Source organism: Ylistrum balloti, unplaced genomic scaffold, assembly GCF_031769215.1.
Source record: "Ylistrum balloti isolate Yb309-2 unplaced genomic scaffold, AGI_CSIRO_Ybal_v1 Utg369688, whole genome shotgun sequence".
Taxonomy (NCBI): domain Eukaryota; kingdom Metazoa; phylum Mollusca; class Bivalvia; order Pectinida; family Pectinidae; genus Ylistrum; species Ylistrum balloti.
The window spans coordinates 168,973-191,694 of NW_026781925.1; the positions used below are offsets into that span (position 1 = coordinate 168,973).

Here is a 22,722-nt window from a genome sequence, read left to right on the forward strand (position 1 = left end):
AACAAAGGGCCAATAGCATTACATGTACCATACAACAAAGGGCCAAAGGTATCACATGTACCATACAACAAAGGGCCGATAGCATTACATGTACCATACAACAAAGGGCCAATAGCATTGCATGTACCATACAACAAAGGGCCAATAGTATCAAATGTACCATACAACAAAGGGCCAATAGCATCACATGTACAATACAACAAAGGGCCAATAGTGTCACATGTACCATACAACAAAGGGCCAATAACATCACATGTACCATACAACAAAGGGCCAATAGTATTACATGTACCATACAACAAAGGGCCAATAGTATCACATGTACCATACAACAAAGGGCCAATAGCATCACATGTACCATACAACAAAGGGCCAATAGCATCACATGTAGGACCAATAGCATTACATGTATCATACAACAAAGGGCAAATAGCATTACATATACCATACAACAAAGGGCCAATAGCATTACATGTACCATACAACAAAGGGCCAATAGTATCACATGTACCATACAACAAAGGGCCAATAGTATCAAATGTACCATACAACAAAGGGCCAATAGTATCACATATACCATACAACAAAGGGCCAATAGCATTACATGTACCATACAACAAAGGCCCAATAGTGTCACATGTACCATACAACAAAGGGCCAATAGTATCACATGTACCATACAACAAAGGGCCAATAGCATTACATGTACCATACAACAAAGGGCCAATAGCATCACATATACCATACAACAAAGGGCCAATAGCATTACATGTACCTTACAACAAAGGGCCAATAGTATCACATGTACCATACAACAAAGGGCCAATAGTGTTACATGTACCACACAACAAAGTGCCAATAGTGTCACATGTACCATACAACAAAGGGCCAATAACATCACATGTACCATACAACAAAGGGCCAATAGCATCACATGTACCATACAACAAAGGGCCAATAACATCACATGTACCATACAACAAAGGGCCAATAGTGTCACATGTACCATACAACAAAGGCCCAATAGTATCACATGTACCATACAACAAAGGGCCAATAGTGTCACATGTACCATACAACAAAGGGCCAATAGTATCACATGTACCATACAACAAAGAGCCAAAAGTATCACATGTACCATACAACAAAGGGCCAATAGCATTACATGTACCATACAGCAAAGGGCCAATAGTGTCACATGTACCACACAACAAAGGGCCAATAGTGTCACATGTACCATACAACAAAGGGCCAATAGCATTACATGTACCATACAACAAAGGGCCAATAGTATCACATGTACCATACAACAAAGGGCCAATAGTATCACATGTACCATACAACAAAGGGCCAATAGCATCACATAAACCATACTTTGTATTAACAGATTTGTAAAGAACAAATAGATTTTTGAGCCAGAAATGTGGTAACATGTAGGACATGTAGGCAATACTGCAGTGTTTCATGCTTTCCTCATGTTGTTAAATAGGGAGAGAAGTAGTATTTGGCTGTAAAGCTGATGTTTCATCTTCATCTTTTTTATCTTCATTATTTCATTGGATTGACCAAAGATTTACAAGGCAGGTGTAGTTGATGAAGCAGAACATGCTTACCCTTCAGAAACACCTAATCCTTTTTCTCCTTTTGTTTTTTCAGGAGTCTCCATGTACATCTTTTTTTTCATATTTTGCCCCAATTTGATTGAATTGCAGTTTGAATTATGTTCACATTGCAGTATTTCCTTGATGTTTTGAAAAGATATCTACATAGATATACGGATGCGATAGCCAGAAAAACAAAATAAATTAAGAATTTACTTACTGGAAGATCAAAATCCTCCCCTCCAGGGATGGACAGTTTTACTACGAATCCTGTATCCTGGATAAGCACTACTTCTTGATCATCACATTTTTTATCTCCCTTCTCATTGATCTCAACTTTTTTTTCCTCCTCATCTGCAGTTCTCTCCCCTTCCTCCTGACTACTATTCTCTGTGGAGGGAGAGTCATCTGACAGCTCACTCTGGGGACTGTCTGTACCGCCGTTCATGTCTACTGTAATATATATATGTTATCATATTATAACCTAGGTAATGGAACTTTTCTTGTCTACAGTAATATATATATATTTATTACCTATGTTAAAAAACTGTTCATGTCTTATGTATTTTTTATATATATATATATATATATGTCTATTACCTATGTAAAGAAAATTGTTCTTGTCTACATTAATATATATATATTTATTACCTATGTTAAAAAACTGTTCATGTCTTATGTAATATATATGTCTATTAACTATGTAAAGAAAACTATTCTTGTCTACAGTAATATATATATATTTATTACCTATGTTAAAAAAAATTCATATCTTGTGCAATATATATTGTCATATCATATCTATGAAAAGAAAACAGAGATGTCTGACACAAGTTCATGACATTAGCCTGTCTACTGCTTTTATTAAGACTTCTGTCAACATGTGTACTCATCCTTTTCAAGGACAAGTTTTAAGGTCATCGCCCACAGTCTCCAGTCATTGTAGTGAGATCACTGGATATGCAACATCATCCTTTATCAGTCTATAGTATTTATAAAGGAAGTATGTACTTTACATGTGCACAAATTATATGAATGATTTGTCACGAGCTTGGTGGGAATGCCAAAAAAAATTAAGACATTGCCTGTTGAACATATGAGCATGATATTACATATCAGAGATTAAATGTTATAACACTTATCATTTAAATAAAATGTTTGCAATATTTAGACTTTCACGGCTTCAATTTAGTCAAACTAATAATATTCTAGGCATGGTTTGTATCACAATATCTTGAAAAGTCAATAGTGTTTCATCTCGACTCAGAACTAGCGAAAAAAATCAATCAGAAGAGATCTCTTATTAAAATGCATGACAAAGTCATTTAACAATAAAAATTAATTTTGTTGACGTACACAACAGCTAAGAATGTCACTGTTTATGTTTATTTACATTATCAATGCTTGCATTGTGTGTTTTTGGCCGTAAAACAAGCCCCCCACCCACCCCAACCCCTCCCAGCCCTCTCAAAGATGTGATTTTATTTGAAGTTATGTGCAGACACATATTATGTAGACAATCTGTTTCCATGGCAAAAATCCAGCAGACACTTTCATCACAATCAAAATAACTACTTATACAAAGTCAGTTGTATATCTATAAAGTAATTTGTATTTCTTTAGAAAATCAAGATTTCTGTGTAGTTACCTAACTTCTAGAATCCTTTCAGAATAGAGCGAACGTGACTCCAGTCACACTATTTACTTGTTTCCCACCTGTTCCCTCTCATTTTATACCTCAAGGTTACTCTCCATACACACCACAACCTATTTATTAATCTCCTAACAATAAACTATCTTCCGACACAATTATCTGTGCATAAATCTTACTGCATTGCTTTTGTTATACGTATTGTAATAAAGTGGTTTCTTATCAATCACTGGCTGGTACACTATATCCTTCTAACAATGTCATTTTCAGGGTAAGTATATATTAGGTAATACCTGGTAAAATTATGGTGTTACAAAGAGCTTTGTGATGACGAACTACAACACTTTCAAGGTAAAGAGGTAATCTAAGCCTCAAGTATAAATTACCTGGGAATTTAATCAATTCAAACACACAAAATTAGGCAAATGAAACGATTTTCTGGTGAAGTTAGATTTGTGAATAACAAGTTCATGCAAGTCAGTGATCGATCTACATGCAAATCCAGAGTCGTGTACTCATTTGATTTTTATGGGACTTGTAGAATTTACGGATATAATTAAATTTTATACTGCGGGACACATTGTTTTTAACAATAAAGTTGAAAAGATTTCATGAAAATAAATTCCAAATTGGTCCCTGGCAAGCGTGTGCAAGAATGAATAATTAACATTACCCTATTCTTTATAATGCTAGATTTAAACATCACTTAAACAGATAATACAGTTTAAGGAGTTTTTTTCTTTGTCAATATTGACATCTTGGTAATCGATATTAAGTACTGCAAATCAGTTTCTATTTTTTTCTTCTGTAATCTCTATGCATATTTAATTAAATATTAATTAATATTATTTATTAAATATGTTTAAAGTGTTAATATGGAACGAATCATATCAATTATCAAGTACTTGTTTTGGCCACTTCACACAAGTACTTCATATCAGGAATGAGTTAATTTGATATTTTATTAACAGTTACAGAGATTGCACAAAGGTAACTTTACTTTTTATTTTGCTGCTTGAACAAGAAAAATTAAATATGTTACAAAACTGATATAATATGTCATAGAACGGTAAAAAAATGAATGTATAAATACCCGAAAAACAAATTAACACAGGGAAGTAAAGCACATGTTACCACAAAGGAACAGTGTGGCACAGTATGGTGACTAAGCTGGAACCTTTATATCTACTTCACTGAGCCTAGCGATCACTAATGATAACAATACAGATAAGACGACACTGTGTCAAAGATTCAGCTAACTCTTCTAATCTCTTCATTGTTAATGTTACTCTTACAATCTACTCAAACATTTTCTAACGGAGTCACAAAGAATAAATCTGGCTAATGAACACTTGAACGATCTTCAGTGACCCTTGTTGTCGCACTGATAAGATCTAACTTCAATGGTGTGTCACAAGAAACAATGAAAATAGTCAATAAGAATGTATCGCACATTGATTTAGTTTAAATGGAACACTGAACATTGAAAATTGGTCATTGCAATATTCTTTACACCCTAATAACAACTGGTTCTAAACAAAGATAGAATTTGTCTGGGTATTTGAGCAACTTTGAAATTACTAATAATCAAAGTCTTCTGGAACATTTTCATATTTCATAAACGCAAGTAAAAAATAGAATAGGAATGGTTTTACCTGTGCTTCTTCAGAATACAAATACATTGTTGGGTGTACAATGTTGCATCGGGTATCGTTTTCCAAACAAATTGAAAATGGATACAATATTTCTCAAGTAAAATCAAACTTGAAGGTAATCTATTTTTGTATCATGTTTAGTTGGAGTTTCACTGGCTCCTAAATGTGAGACTTTTAAGACATACCATAGACACCGACAGATGCCTGGTATGGAGCCAGTGAGCATGGGGTAGACTGATGGCACGGGAAATTGGAGACGGGCTAGTCTTGATCATCGGGTGTCAACAAGAATTCAAGGGTCATGGATGTGTTAGGTAAATATCTCTATGATTAAAGAGAAGATCTGCTCTGTACTAGACCTTCCACAACTTGACACTGCAGGCTACAGTTGTATACATCAGTCTATACGATATTGTACTCGTGGTGTTGTAAACCCCATCAAAACATGAGTTATTGTCTCCAATGAATGTTAAGTGTTTGTTGTATCTCTTCCTTTTCTGGTTTGAAAAGTTCATGAGATGTTTTCATACTTTTCCGTAAAAGTATGCATTTGGCTTGTACGTGTTGAAGGCCAAAAGGCCATAATAGTTGACCTAAAACCATTTAAATAAATAAGGCATAAATTCTAGAATTGTAAGGAAGGCAAATAAACATGAACTTCCAAATGCTATGAAGACAAAACTCCTGTCAAAGTAAATTTCTATCTAAGTGTTGTGGAGATCGGCAGTTGGTTTCGGTGATTCTGTACATCAAGCAATCCTGCTTAATATCTAAATTCTGACAGTATGTTGACTGCTCTAAAATCAATATCCATGTCAGTAAGGTTTTGCTAATATCAAATATTCTAATGATTCCTCATCATAAGTTATGCTCACATCAGATATAAAAATCTAATGGTTTGTCACAAATGTTGGCATCAAGCAACCTTTGTTCTTTTCTCTTATAAACAGGTAAGTTTAAAAGAACCATCAGCCAATCAGTTAAGTTAAATGGTCATCATACTGATCGCTTTGTAAATTAGTTTTTTTATATATTATTTACCCAATCATATGTCCATGGAGTCCAACTGAAACCTGTTAAAAAGGTGAAAACTTGCTGGGTTTTACTAAGAGGAATCTGATGTTGATGAGGCATAACTTTGAGTCAGGTGCCATAAAGGATGCCGACTCCTTCATTGAGGATCTGACTTTTGAGTCAGGAGCTACAAAGAATGCTGATAGCTTTACGAAGGAACTGACCTTTGAGTCAGGAGCTACAAAGAATGCTGACTGTTTCACTAAGGAACTGACCTTTGAGTCAGGAGCTACAAAGAAAGCTGACAGCTTCACTAAGGAACTGACCTTCAGTTAGGAGCTACAAAGAATGCTGACAACTTCACTAAGGAACTGACCTTTTAGTCAGGAGCTACAAATAATGCTGACAACTTCACTAAGGAACTGACCTTTAAGTCAGGAGCTACAAAGAATGCTGACAACTTCACTAAGGAACTGACTTTTGAGTCAGGAGCTACAAAGAATGCTGACAACTTCACTAAGGAACTGACCTTTGAGTCAGGAGCTACAAAGAATGCTGACACCTTCACTAAGGAACTGACCTTTGAGTCAGGAGCTACAAAGAATGCTGACACCTTCACTAAGGAACTGACCTTTGAGTCAGGAGCTACAAAGAATGCTGACAACTTCACTAAGGAACTGACCTTTAAGTCAGGAGCTACAAAGAATGCTGACAACTTCACTAAGGTACTGACCTTTGAGTCAGGAGCTACAAAGAATGCTGACACCTTCACTAAGGAACTGACCTTTGAGTCAGGAGCTACAAAGAATGCTGACACCTTCACTAAGGAACTGACCTTTGAGTCAGGAGCTACAAAGAAAGCTGACAGCTTCATCAAGATTTACTTAGAATTTAGTTTACACTATATTTCCATTTAGAAATTCAATGATGTTGTACATGCAATAAATGTCGGGGATGGGGGAAAAAAAACTTAAAATTTATTCAGTGCAGCACATGATAGTGTTATTCATTTACACGAGATTATACTGGAATAATATGTTAAAGTAATTTCTTGTATTCCAATCAAGTATTTACTTGTTGCATATCAAAAATAGTGCAAAACAAGCTTTTGTCTTTAAAGATCCTTTGGTCTCATTTAACCGCCATGTTTTTTATTTTACTTTCTTAAGGTCACTTATGTCTTTTCTGATAATATCAGAACATCAACGGTTTTATCTTTCTTCATATCATTTATTGTTTAAATTATCGTAAGCACTGGTAAAGTAACAGTAAAATGTTCTGAAACGGAGTTTTTCCTTATGCCGTGTTTGAGGACATCTGGCCCCACTTGTATAAAACATCTCAACTTGAGATTTCCTCAAGTCGAGATTTTCCTCAGCTGATATCTCCTGAAAAACGGCTTGTATAAAATTTTCTCAAGGAACAGGAGGAAGTCATCGGCTAGGATGTCCTGAAATTCCTTGCGGAATTTTCATACAAGATATTTTCAAGGAGATATTAGCTGAGGAAAATCTCGACATGAGGAAATCTCAAGTTGAGATGTTTTATACAAGTGGGGCCTGATTGGCCATTTTAAATAAGCACTAATATAATAGCCATGTCTTTTCAAAGGTGAACAGTTCACATTTGGTCAGCTTTGTTGGCAATGCTCGATTATCAATCTTCAGAACACATTTTATCGAAGTTGCAGTAATACACTCTGTTTATAGATAAACTTTTCAAAGGTGCCAAATTATGAAGCCTACACTGTAATTGATGAATGAATTATTGAGCAAAATATATGGTGATGACATTGTAATTTCATGTAGGAATTTGACCACATCTTAACTGTGAACATTACATGATCGGTTAAGATAATTCATGATAGCATGTCAGATATTTCAAAGAATAAGCAAAGAATAAAAGTAAACAAAAATCACTTTTTTTATCTCCAAATAATTTCTGTTAAAAACAAATCACTTAGGCACATAAGAAAGCTTACATCGGGGCTCAGATGTCCGAAAAATGTCTCAATTGTTAATGTCACAATCTGCTTATTATCACATCCCCCTAACAAATGGATCATGATATTAAGTAGTTTCCACTGTACTAGTTGATGTTAATATATATCACTGCTTTCAAGCTTTCCAACAGGAAACATGCATTTGAGTTAATAGAACTATCTTACATGTGTATTGTTTTGATGGCATTGACATGGCAGCGACAATCTCATAACACTAAAACCACCATCTTCTGGCTGCAACAATCTCATAACACTAAAACCACCATCTTCTGGCTGCAACAATCTCATAACACTAAAACCACCATCTTCTGACCGCAACAATCTCATAACACTAAAACCACCATCTTCTGACCGCAACAATCTCATAACACTAAAACCACCATCTTCTGGCTGCAACAATCTCATAACACTAAAACCACCATCTTCTGGCTGCAACAATCTCATAACACTAAAACCACCATCTTCTGGCTGCAACAATCTCATAACACTAAAACCACCATCTTCTGACCGCAACAATCTCATAACACTAAAACCACCATCTTCTGACCGCAACAATCTCATAACACTAAAACCACCATCTTCTGGCTGCAACAATCTCATAACACTAAAACCACCATCTTCTGGCTGCAACAATCTCATAACACTAAAACCACCATCTTCTGGCTGCAACAATCTCATAACACTAAAACCACCATCTTCTGGCTGCAACAATCTCATAACACTAAAACCACCATCTTCTGGCTGCAACAATCTCATAACACTAAAACCACCATCTTCTGGCTGCAACAATCTCATAACACTAAAACCACCATCTTCTGACCGCAACAATCTCATAACACTAAAACCACCATCTTCTGACCGCAACAATCTCATAACACTAAAACCACCATCTTCTGGCCGCAACAATCTCATAACACTAAAACCACCATCTTCTGGCCGCAACAATCTCATAACACTAAAACCACCATCTTCTGGCTGCAACAATCTCATAACACTAAAACCACCATCTTCTGGCTGCAACAACTCATAACACTAAAACCACCATCTTCTGGCTGCAACAATCTCATAACACTAAAACCACCATCTTCTGGCTGCAACAATCTCATAACACTAAAACCACCATCTTCTGACCGCAACAATCTCATAACACTAAAACCACCATCTTCTGACCGCAACAATCTCATAACACTAAAACCACCATCTTCTGACCGCAACAATCTCATAACACTAAAACCACCATCTTCTGGCCGCAACAATCTCGTAACACTAAAACCACCATCTTCTGGCTGCAACAATCTCATAACACTAAAACCACCATCTTCTGGCTGCAACAATCTCGTAACACTAAAACCACCATCTTCTGACCGCAACAATCTCGTAACACTAAAACCACCATCTTCTGGCTGCAACAATCTCATAACACTAAAACCACCATCTTCTGGCCGCAACAATCTCGTAACACTAAAACCACCATCTTCTGGCTGCAACAATCTCGTAACACTAAAACCACCATCTTCTGGCCGCAACAATCTCGTAACACTAAAACCACCATCTTCTGGCTGCAACAATCTCATAACACTAAAACCACCATCTTCTGGCCGCAACAATCTCGTAACACTAAAACCACCATCTTCTGGCCGCAACAATCTCGTAACACTAAAACCACCATCTTCTGGCCGCAACAATCTCATAACACTAAAACCACCATCTTCTGGCTGCAACAATCTCGTAACACTAAAACCACCATCTTCTGACCGCAACAATCTCATAACACTAAAACCACCATCTTCTGGCTGCAACAATCTCATAACACTAAAACCACCATCTTCTGGCTGCAACAATCTCATAACACTAAAACCACCATCTTCTGGCTGCAACAATCTCATAACACTAAAACCACCATCTTCTGACTGCAACAATCTCATAACACTAAAACCACCATCTTCTGACCGCAACAATCTCATAACACTAAAACCACCATCTTCTGGCTGCAACAATCTCATAACACTAAAACCACCATCTTCTGACCGCAACAATCTCATAACACTAAAACCACCATCTTCTGGCTGCAACAATCTCATAACACTGTGTTTGAACAGACTCTTGGACCTACACTGATCCAACCTTAATACTCCCAGGAGTTACAAACAGTTTTGCTCTCTACATCCCTGGAACATGTCATAGAAAAATTGAAGGTTCCATGTGTGATATGTTGTGGACAAGACAAAAAAGTCTTGTTTGATCCTTTGATGTACAACAATCGATTCTGAGATCCATAATAGTATATTGTAATGCCTTTGAAGTTGCTCCTTTGTAATCTTCAAAAGGAGCCTATCAGCCTGTGATTAGTCAGTGATTTTTTTCCCCCAGAACACATCAAATTACCTTGCTTGTGACTTCAATTTTGCCATGACATGTTCCAGGCATGCAGACAGCAAAAAATGATCTGTTGAGGATGTCTGTGATCATGACATCCTAAACACTAACAGTTGATGATATCACATCACCATAGTTACCTGTTTACAGATGTTGAGATGTTTTCACAGTTTAAATATCATGAATCGATAGCACTATGAAATAATACTTGAATTACAATTCATAGAAAAATACAGATAAACACTTAAAGTTCCAAATGATACAAAGAAAAAAGTCAAATTTAAACCAGGAAGGGAGGTATTGCTGATTCTATACCCAGTAGCTACTGTATGTTAAGAGTATTTATCATAAATAAAATTCGAAAAAAATTATAACACATAAATGATTTTGCATGGACCTTTACTTTTGTAAACAGGTAAATATAATGCAAAAAGAACAAAATCAAGTGATTTCTTCAGCAGAGATAGTTAAATTTAAAGGAGAGGTTTAATATATATATTTCATATATGAACACACACACATATATGTATATGCTGCCTTATAAAGCTCCTCAAAAATCAATCTACAATGGTTTTTTTTATTATCATTTTTTCCCATTTAATACTATTACAATGTTATTTCTTATTTTTTTTATATTTTTGTGTCAAGTTTTCAAGAAAGAACTGCTTAAATCATGATCAGGCCTAATACATGAACCGTTAACATACTTGAAGATGGATGAAATGATTTCTTAGCATACATCTACCGATTTTTTCATGCAGCACATTTTAATTCTAATGGTTACCTATCTTTTCAAATTTCAAATGGATTAATTGGGTTTCCTTTCATTTCTATATTTTTTTTTCAACTATCAATCATTGTCTGTCACTACAAATAATTGTTTGCTGTATCTGTTTTCAACTGTCACAGTTGCACTTTCACTTTTAAATGCAATATCAATTGGTTCTTTTATCAGTTTTTGTCTGACAATTTTGCCTTGGTGTTGTATTGCACAGCAGACAGTATACACAAATGCTTTTAATTAAGAAATCAAACCAAAACCATTAGAATAACACGGAGTAACTTTAAATGCTGTCATCTACGTTTACAAGTAATATACACAATATCCTTGGATACGATTACCCCCTTTTTGGCCTCTTTGAATATACCCGGCATAATTTGCATAACTACGCTCGAAACGTGTAAAATATATCAACTTTGAACAGAAGTCTGCAACTTGTGCTTCCCTTCCGTAAACGCACGACACAGAAACCCTAAACCGGAACCATGTGTTGGTCCCTAATCAGCTGTTTACAACGTAAGGCTCACGACGGGAGTCCAGATACGACCCTTTCGACCTTGAAATGTTAAGCGAGAATTGACACAAAATTTGTGCGATACTTAAATGTTAACAATGTGTTTGCAAGAAAATAAAAGTATTTAAATATGCATTTACCACTTCAATGCAGGAATGAACCGCATATCGCTTAAGATGCATCCTATGGATGTTTCATAACTTTTTCCGTCGCCGAATTGGTTGCATAAACAGTTGCATTTATGTTGTTGTTGCGAAAACATAGACATATACATCTATAACACACACAAAAATAGCAATGCAGTTCATAAAGAAGAACATTTCTTTCATGAAATTCCCCTGTGTCATTGGTAATGTCTCTGAATGTCAACACTTCATGTCGTTCCCTTACGATGTACTTACTATGTATAGCCACGAGGTTTCGCCCGAGAAGGAATATAATAAACATTTTCTTACCTGATTCGTTCATATGAAGATTGTCATTTGCTGGACGTTCTAATTTATCCTTTGTGCATTTCTGTGCAATGTCATCTTTTTTCTCTGTAGCTTCAGTTCCAGAAATCCCTGCCATTGTCGATGTAGGTGTCAGAACACGTGTGTGATCGGTCTGCTAGGTTTCTCCATGTAATCTCGAACATTGACCTTCAGTAGAAATATACACAGTTTGTTTCATCATTCGCTCAGTTTCCCATTTGATAGAAAATAGAAACAAAATAAACACATTCTCCTTTCAAAATCTAAAAATAAACGATATTAGGATATTGTGTGTATACAATGTTAATTATTTACCGTCAACAATTATCTTTAAAATAAATCGTTAATTGGTTTGAGAGTACATTTTTTCTTAAGGATACATGGACCGTCAAAGTCGAAAGTAATATTTTGTTGGAATTTTAAAAAATCAAAAAAGATAATATGTTAACAAAATAATTATTTAAACTCAAAATCAATCAACGAAGTTAAGCTTGTGAAAGAGCTTTGAAAATTTACAAAAGAAAGTCACAAGACCGTATGTTTCGGAAGAGTAAATGTAATGGTATTTAATCAGCACTTTTAAGTATAAAAATAAACGTCACGTTCTCAAAACGATGGAGGGAAGAAGAAATTTCTTATTTAATTACTTTGTTTATATTTTAGCATAACGATTAATACTGAAATCTGCAAACATAAACTTGATTAAATAATGTGCTCTAAATGAGACATATAAAAAGAGAAGAATGCTTGACCCGTGTCTTTATTCTATCGTGAAACGTCAGGGACTGTTTATTGTTTACCTTTGAGAGGAATATTGCTGAAGCGAAAGGAAACCCCTTTGCAATCCTAGCATGAATGAATGCGATTCATTCAATTAGCCAATCGTTTTTTTCTTTTTCATACCAAAATAAAATTCAAATAAGACACCCATCAAAACTTATAATTAATTTCTTAGTTACGTCGAATAAATTTGATAATTTAATGAAGGATTATTTTTATAACAAATCACTGCACATTAATGTTGTTTCAAAATTGTATGATTAAATTTAATGTATTCTTAATTATCATTACAACTTAATCAAGTTCTAGATTAATTATGTTTTAATTATTTCATTATTATATGTATTGATGTTGACTTTGATTTACTTGATTTAAGGGTAACTCTTTATTATTACATATGTATGTCAATGGGGTAGATATGATGAATGATTAATATTTGGGAAGATTAGTATACTTGTACTAAACATGTTACCCTCTGAAAATAAATTATTTTTATGTGACAGCTTGACATGACGTCCACTTCAAGGTCATCTTTTTCGTGCCATTCAGTCATTCAAAATTCATTCGTGATGAGCTTTTCCAAACGGCCAATGTATAATACTTTGAACAGTAGAAGGAGGAGGAGATGCTACGAGAACATACCACTTGACAGGTGGCGGTTTGATTACATTATTAGTCGGAAGGAGTGATGTTGGATAAACAGTAACACTTAACTAGCATTTCCTGCTTATCCTGATACAAGATGTCGCTGGTGTTTACTCTATTCTCATATAATTCACTATCCAAATAATCATTCCCAGAATCAAAAACACCGCTAAGGTTGACTTCTAATCCTAATTTGGATACAAAAAAGCAGACGTTTTGATCAGGTACCGTGATATTGCTATCAGTTCAGTGGAATATAACGAATTTCCTCTTTTATTTAGTCGTTGTTTATTGTTTGTTCACAGTATATTGTAAGATATTTGGAGATTTTATTATATGTGGTAGTCCGGTTTTATTAAGTTGAATGACAGCGATCCACACACCAGATGAATGTGTAAACAGATATTCCTTTCAAAAAAAAAAAAAAAAAAGGGGGGGGGGGGGGTGTTTAACAGACCCATCACATTCACTCTTATCTTCGATCTTTTTCAGGTGGATGAAACTACATTTTCTAATCGAGACATGAAAAGCTTGAAGAATGAGAAATTTGCAATTTGCGTACGAACATCGAAAAATTAATTATGGGATAATGAATTTAATGAGTATTGTCGATGACGTCATATGATGATTAATCAAAACTTCTAGAGCATGCCTGTTTAGTTACTACTCCTTTCGCCCTCAATAAATGATGATAATCTCTTTGATCGTTGTCATAATCCTATTATTAATAATTAATAGATATTCAGGAGTGTGCATCTTTAACTGAAACATAAGGGAGACTACTCTAAATACTGTTGATAAATAAACAACCATGGCTGATGTTTTAGCTGATTTGCAGTCTAAGGGCATTATCAAACGAATCTTGTATGGAGGCGCTGGTGATTTGCCGCAATTCAGTGATGGCACAAAAGTAGGACATGCTTTATTTCCTGACATCTTTAACATGTGTCCTTTCTAATATATAATTGGAGGTTTTACGGGTATTTGTAACACCATCCCCCACATTCTGATGAACGTTTCCCAGGCTCTCGCCGTATAATTTTCGTCATGTTTCCACTTTTTGAATTCACGGATCCGGAATTCACTTCAAACGAACTTCTGCACTGCTGTATATCTAAACAAATTTAAAAAACTGGTTCGTCAGCTTAAAATCATAGTTAGAAATAATTATGCTATGATTTTGACAGAGTGTTGGAATCCTTGAGCTCACTTATTGCATGTAAAGTAGTGTAGGAGTGTAACTTATATTAACAGGACTATAGGATTCGTTGCTCACCTGTCCATTCATCAGTCAACTTTAAACTTTTTGTAGAAAAGACAACATTATCTTTATAGTAAAACAAAAAATCTTTCATAATCTTCTCAAGTTTTGCAGATACGACCCTAAGTATTGGTATTTTGGCCAGTAGGTACATGAGATGCAGCACTAGTTTATGTAAGGATGATCATACAAATACCATTTACCCATTTCCTAGGTCGCAGAGGTCAACTTTGTTAAAAATCCTTAAGAATTCTGTCAATACCAAGGGTCCTGATTTCCTCAATTTCCTCAAATTGATCGCCATCAAGCTCACAGGGGTCAGATTTTTTAAAAATCAAACAGCTTTACTGGACAACATTATGTATATATATCATGAACACTAGCTCTATATACCATTTGTTATGTACTATTAAAATGTATTTGTCGACACCAGATTACAGAATACATGATGAGTATTTTGGCATGGTTGCTTTAATATACAAGATATAATCACTTACAAGCCCACTGGGACTTCTGTTATGTTGTGTTGTCAGGGATGTAAATCAATCCTTTGCCAGCTAATGGAGCAAATTCAAAGAATTTGTTTTATAAGAACCAAACAATACTGTACTGTATTTGATTATTTGATTTCTTTCCATGATAGATAAATGCGATAAATTATGTTCATTTTTGTCTGTATGGATTTTTTTCTTTTCTTCAAATTTTGGAGACAGAAAAAATCAAGATAGGAACATTTTGCTTTTTTGATCTACCAAAGTTACTTCCCTTTGTTTCACTTTACATAGTATTAACTGTATATCAATAAGCTTGACAGTCGATGGGTGCCATGAATGTGGTTTTGTTATATCGTAAAAGGTTCACAGTATCATTTTTTATACATGAAATATCCTTCAGCTTGTATTATGATACAAAACTGACCTAACTGACATACTCAGGGACTGTAATTTTAACATTCAGCAGTAGCATTGTTACAATGAAGGTGAAGATGTAAGTCACTTTACTGGTATCTGCTATGTATGACTTCCATCATGGGTGTGAGTGGTTACATTTTAACTTCAATCCCAAGTAACGACGAGGCATTTTTCACTACTTTCTGTTATATACTTCCATGTGATAAATGATATACAGTTAACACACTAATATATGGGTCTAATTGGCTTGACATCAGGAATTGTAACACCTTGTGAATATAACACTAAATGTACATGTGCACAAATCCATCTGCCTGAATACAGGTGTCCATATTTATAATGTTTCCTTGAATGGCCGATTTGTTTTCCCTTCTTTATTTTGGCATACATGTGATCAGTATACAAAGCATGGTGTAATATTGTAGCAGGATGTTAACATTGAAGGGATGTTACTTATGATCAATAGTTAAAAGTCTACATACAGTATCTATGTTAACCTTCAAATTCATGTTTCAAATACCTACTGATGTTTAACACCTTAGAACTTTATTTATGGAATTAATTTGGTCAGTCTGTTTTGTTTCCCTTTATTAATCACCATCATGATTTTATTTTATTTCATTCAACCCAATTCAAAAACATGGTTATTGATATATACATTGTACAAATTGGAAAGGTGATAATGTTGTCATTATTTATCAGAATTTTTGTCAGGAGTGGAATATATTCAAAATGTTAATACGACAATACAGAAGCTGAACTGTACATGCTGTTATATATTTTGATACTTTTCCACCAGTTGTTCTTCCACTACCGCACCAACAAGTGTGATGATGAGAAGACACTTTTGGATGACAGTAGAAAACATGACAAACCAATGGAGTTGATTGTTGGTAAAAAGTTCAAACTAGAAGTTTGGGAAACTTGCCTTGTCACAATGAGGCAGAAGGAGGTAGCCGAGTTCACAGTGTCCACTGTTGTAAGTAATTTGTGTTTCTACTGGAATATTGATTAATTGCACGTTAAACCTGGCTTTTGTCTCGAAGTTATCCCCCTCAGATAGATTTTATTTTAAATTATCTGTGGTTAATTCTCAGTACTAATTAGACATGACATTAAATGTCATTGTGTAAATAATCAAGTGAAAATCTGAAAACCAGTAACAAGTTTTCTCGTTTAACTCTTCTGGAAGGAGATAAAAATATCAAAGTACTGTAAGTACATGAATCCCTAATAACTTAAGGTAACTAATTTTTGTAGTCATTCTTTAAATCATACAACCTGTATGTCACATCATTTAAATAATTTTTTTTTTCATTTAATGGCAAAGAGAAATATCAAGAATAATAATTCTGATACATACAATTAATGTTCATTTTTTATTTGTGCAACAGCATGCTGCCTCTTACCCATTAGTGGCAAAGAGTTTAAGGGATATTTTTGAGAAAGGTGGTGCTCACTCAAAGGCACCAAAGCACTGTTGTGGTATGATGGCCATGTCAGAGGAAGGAGTCGGGTACCCGGACCTCAATGAACTCATGAAGACACCACAGCCTCTTACATTTACACTAGGTATATCAATAGATGAAGAATTCTTGGGAGTGAATATTTCAAATCCACATATTAAATATGAGTTGTTGAATACTAAGACAGAGTATGAATCACAGTATAACTGTGTTTATAAACCTGACAAGGTACATATACCACAAGTGTAACAGATTGATTGTATAAGTATGATGACAAAATGCTTTATATGTTAAAGCTTGTAGAAGATTTAGAAACCTTGAGTTTTTGTTATATGTATAAAATGATTGATATTTGCTTTTAAGTGTTCTTATGACAAACATATGGAGATTATCAGATTCACAATACCTTTTAAATCATTTCATTTGTTGTTGATGGTTTGATGTCTTGATAGAAACTTCATTAAAAACAAACATTTATCCCTGTAGTATAAGCTATTTTCTACCCCTTTTCTACCTTATATACTACCTAACTGTGATATTTGCTCCATTTATAGAACTACTCAAAGTTGAAAATCCAGGGGAATACAACAAAGAGTCTTGGGTAATGACTGAAGATGAGAAACTGAAAGCTATTCCAAGTCTGAAAGAAGAGGGCAACTCCTACTACAAAGAGAAGAATTATACTGTGGCTGCTGAGAAGTATGGAGAGGCCCTGGGTATGCTGGAGCAGCTGGTACTTAAGTCAGTATTCTATACTAAATTGTGTTCTTATACACTACACTGTGTTCTTCTCTACTACATTATGTTCTTGTATACTACACAGTATTCTTGTATACTACACTGTGTTCTTCTATAATACACTATGTTTTTCTATACTACATTATGTTCTTCTATACTACACTTTGTCCTATACTACACAGTGTTCTTGTATACTACACAGTGTTCTTGTATACTACATTATGTTCTTGTATACTACACTGTGTTCTTCTATACTACATTATGTACTTCTATACTACACTGTGTCCTATACTACACTGTGTTCTTGTATACTACACTGTGTTCTTGTATACTACACTGTGTTCTTCTATACTACATTATGTTCTTGTATACTACACTGTGTTCTTTTATTCTACACTGTGTTCTTGTATACTACACTGTGTTCCTCTATGCTACATTGTGTTCTTCTGTACTAAACTGTGGTCTTCTGTACTGCACTGTGGTCTTCTATACTACACTGTGTTCCTCACTACTACACTGTGTTCTTCTGTACTAAGCTATGTTCTTGTATACTACACTGTGTTCTTTTATACTACACTGTGTTCTATACTACACTGTGTTCTTCTGTACTGCACTGTGTTCTCCTATACTACACAGTGGTCTTGTATACTACACAGTGTTCCTCTATACTACACTGTGTTCTTCTATACTACATTATGTTCTTGTATACTACACTGTGTTCCTCTATACTACACTGTGTTCTTCTATACTACATTATGTTCTTGTATACTGCACTGTGTTCTCCTATACTACACAGTGGTCTTGTATACTACACAGTGTTCCTCTATACTACACTGTGTTCTTGTATACTACACAGTGTTCTTGTATACTACACTGTGTTCTTCTGTACTAAACTGTGTTCTTCTGTACTACACAATGTTCTTGTATACTACACTGTGTTCTTCTGTACTGAACTGTGTTCAGGTTCTCTTTAAGCTTCATATGGAATACCAAATTGCTCTACAACAAATTTAAGTGTTTTCTTTCCTGACAATGTACATTTACCAGTAAATATTTGAAAACTTGGGGTAGAAGTCATAAATTTCACCATTTTTTTGTGCTTTTGTACACTCATTCACAGGTGAACACTGAAATTTAGAGAAGATAACTAATTCAGTAATTAAAAATAGAGTTGTTGTAGACGTTAAATTGATTATAAAATATATAACAGTAGTTTTTTTTTTTTTTACAAAACTAGGTTGTTTCCTTGTCAGTATGTGGAATGTAAATTCAATAACATCAATATAGATTGTTAGGGAATATTAATACATTGTAATGTATATATTGAAATATAAATGTTGTAACTTTTTCATGGCAGAGAGAAACCAGGAGAAAAGGAATGGGTTGTATTAGAAGACATGAAGACTCCATTTCTTTTAAACTTCGCCCAATGTAAACTCCTTCTGAAAGATTTTTATCCTGTCATAGAACACACCACCACAGTCCTAACACGAGATCCAGGTACGTGATTCAGTATACTCACACATATCTCTGGTATGTCATACACTGTACTCACACATCTCTGGTATGTCATACACTGTACTCCCACACATCTCAGGTATGTCATACACTGTACTCACACACATCTCAGGTATGTCATACACTGTACTCACACATATCTCAGGTATGTCATACACTGTACTCCCACACATCTCAGGTATGTCATACACTGTACTCACACACATCTCAGGTATGTCATACACCATACTCACACATATCTCAGTATGTCATACACTGTACTCACACACATCTCAGGTATGTCATATACTGTACTCACACATATCTCAGGTATGTCATACACCGTACTCACAAAAATCTCAGGTATGTCATACACTGTACTCACACACATTTCAGGTATGTCATACACTGTACTCACACACATCTCAGGTATGTCATATATTGTACTCTCACTCTCACATCTATGGACATTACCAACCTAAAGAAAGTGTTCTTAAATGTGATGTTGTCTGAATATTTTGTAGATAATGTGAAAGCTCTGTTTCGGCGAGCCAAGGCACATGTTGGGGCATGGAATCCCAAGGAAGCCAAAACTGACTTTCAGCGAGTGATGGAGTTAGATGAAACGTTAACATCTGCTGTACACAGAGAATTAAAAGCATTAGCAGAAAAAGAGCATCAGAAGGATTCGGAGGACAAAGCAAAACTGAAGAATTTGTTTAGTTGATAACCTAGAAATGATATTTTAGATAGTTAAGTGATAGAGAAGTTTTTAATATACACATAGTATTATACATGTAGCCAGAAAGCCAAAAGAATGACAATTCTAGGGTCTTATTTGAATCACCATATGATACAGGGTTTATGAAACAAGTCGTAGAATTTTTAATTTTATGTGCCTTTGGTGAGCTAGAATAAAAAATTGTGATAAGTTTCAAAAAACCATGTAGTAAATGGAAACAAATTTAAGATCTTTTTTCTTACATAATCAATTATTCTGGCAGCTGTCGTAGATAAAGGACATTTCCACATCAAACTTGAAGTCATTTCATATCCGTAAATATGGTCACTATTCTTGTATCACAGTGCAATCTGTGATCATTTGACATCATTTCATTCTCTGAACCTAATATCACGACAGGCTGTGACGTGGGTATATTCACCAAGTCAATCATATGATCAGTGTATATAAGGTCTTCTGTATACTGATCATTGATCTAGAAATGACTTCAAATTTACAAATTATGAGCTGTTAGAGACATGGACTCTGACACTCAGATATTGGTAACCAAGTCAAAATGGATGTCATCTAGTCTTATTTTTGTACAAATAGTTGCGAAGGATTTAAATGCATGATTCACTCTCCTTACATGGCAATGCAAAATAAATTCCAAACACAATATATATATATGTAATTTAAAAAGATAAAAACTTTGTGTATGGTATATACAGCGAAAATTAATCACTTAACATGACAAACAAGTTAAGTGTTTAATTTTCTCTCTATATATATGTGATTTAAAGTACCATTACACAGCCTGTGCAATCAGAGTGGATTGGATTTATTGAGAATGTTTGGAAAATGCTATCAAAAGCAGTGGTATTTTTGATTGGTTGTCCTTTTTTCAATAGACTCATTTCTTCATCAGTAATAGGTCAACTGGAGGACCTAGGATTGGCTTTAAATGCTTTACTTTTTATATGATATTGTCATTTGGTTTTAACTATCTGCAATAAAACTTGAATGAGTTTTCCTGAAACAAACAAAGCTAACTAAGTAGAAGTTGATTATTTGTGGAGAGTATGAAAGTACGAAAAAGAAAAAACCAATATTTCACTATTCTTGATTGATTTTGTCATTATGTCAGTAATACGTGTGATTTAAACATATCTTATTTGTCGTATAACAAAAAGGATTAGGCACAAGTTGTCACATCTTAAAAACGCCTTCTCCAAAAGATTTCACAAGTTAAGTAATACGTGTATTGTTAACAAGTAAATCTTGAAATTTCCAAGATATTTATTTCTCAAACATGCTTTTCAAATGGCTGAAGTACATGTTTTTTATCAGGTAAAAAGATTTTTAAAAAATCATTTTTCAATTAGTTAATGTTAATGTTGTTTGCATGTTTTAATTATTTTAATGGTGCTAATATATTGTGTTTACTTAATGGTACTGAATTATTCATGTTTTGAACTGTAATTCCATATTAAGGAAATATGAATTGTAAAACTTTGTTATACATCTACTGCCATCGTCCTGTAAAAGAATTACGATATTTTTGCCAATTTAGATTGAGCAACATGTATATAAAGAGGGAAATATACAAAAGAAATGTGAATAAAGGGATGAAGCAAATGGAACAGGAAACATTTTATAATTAATCCACCTTCCATATTAATCAGTATACAAAAGTTATTGGAAAAGTTTTATATTCAATAGTGAACATGCTTAAATCAGCACATTCTCATTTGAAGTTATGTTCTTTAAAAAACATATAAACAAAAACATGATTTAAACCAGAAGTGATATAGGCTTTATGTGTAAGGAAGTGAAGGATTGTGAAGGATTCATAAGATGTTTTTATTAATGAGTTTGATCAGTTGGACTAAGGTTGTTAGTTTATGAAATAAGGGCAGCCCTGCTTTGCATTCCGGTGAGTTTTGACTAAGCCTTTCGTGGCCTGTATATATATATAGGGGTCTGTCCTGGACATTTACATTTTTATTGCAGGATAACCAGTCCGCGTAAACGAACAGGCCCCTTAGGTCTATCTTTATTTAGATATAGCTATAATTTGTCCTGAATAAATGTATACTTGTCATTATATTGATGTGATTTAGAAGTGATGATGTTGTCATTTTTTTTACAATAGTAGTGTAATAAGTAGGAATTACAGATTTTATAAAATTTATGTGATTTGTTTGTTAAAGGAACAATAATAGCATACCTCTTTGTCTGGAGATTTAGTAATTAGGAGAATATCTAATCAAGCTACTTTCTTACAGATTAACATAGATATAAATGTTTTAGGAAGTGAATTTAGATACCAGGAGCAGGCTACAGATAATGATGGATTTGTAATGATTAACTTCGAAGATGAAACAGGAAAATACTTAAATAAGTGATAAATGGTAATCCCTTCATCAGATGATACATATAGTATATTGAACAGGTTTACATTCCGTCCCTATCATTATACACTGTAAATCTATATTAATTTATTCAAACATATAGTGTGTTCACTAGTCCTGTATTAGTAACGATAAAACAGTTTATTTCATTATCAGCACAGTTTAAGATAAAGGAACATTAATTTTGAATTTTATGTACTATATAAGGCACACCCAAGACTG

At 34.3% G+C, this 22,722-nt stretch overlaps 2 protein-coding genes across 2 annotated transcripts in view; one reads left to right on the forward strand and one right to left on the reverse strand.

The window, feature by feature from the left end:
* LOC132565016 (clustered mitochondria protein homolog) overlaps positions 1-12,164 on the reverse strand; it is a 39,139-nt gene extending 26,975 nt beyond the window's left edge. Inside the window, exons 1-2 of the mRNA XM_060229620.1 lie at positions 12,050-12,164; positions 1,822-2,054 (exon numbers count right to left, since the gene is read on the reverse strand). Coding sequence (XP_060085603.1) covers positions 1,822-2,054; positions 12,050-12,164 — 348 coding nt within the window. The remainder of the gene's footprint in view (positions 1-1,821; positions 2,055-12,049) is intronic.
* A 2,139-nt stretch (positions 12,165-14,303) lies between these two features.
* Positions 14,304-21,509, forward strand: LOC132565023 (AH receptor-interacting protein-like). Its single transcript, XM_060229628.1, has 6 exons — positions 14,304-14,402; positions 16,464-16,643; positions 17,059-17,236; positions 17,685-17,871; positions 19,226-19,368; positions 19,890-21,509. Exons 1-6 carry the CDS (start codon positions 14,304-14,306, stop codon positions 20,090-20,092), a joined length of 990 nt encoding a protein of 329 aa, XP_060085611.1. The 3' UTR covers positions 20,093-21,509.
* The last annotated feature ends 1,213 nt before the right edge of the window (positions 21,510-22,722 follow it).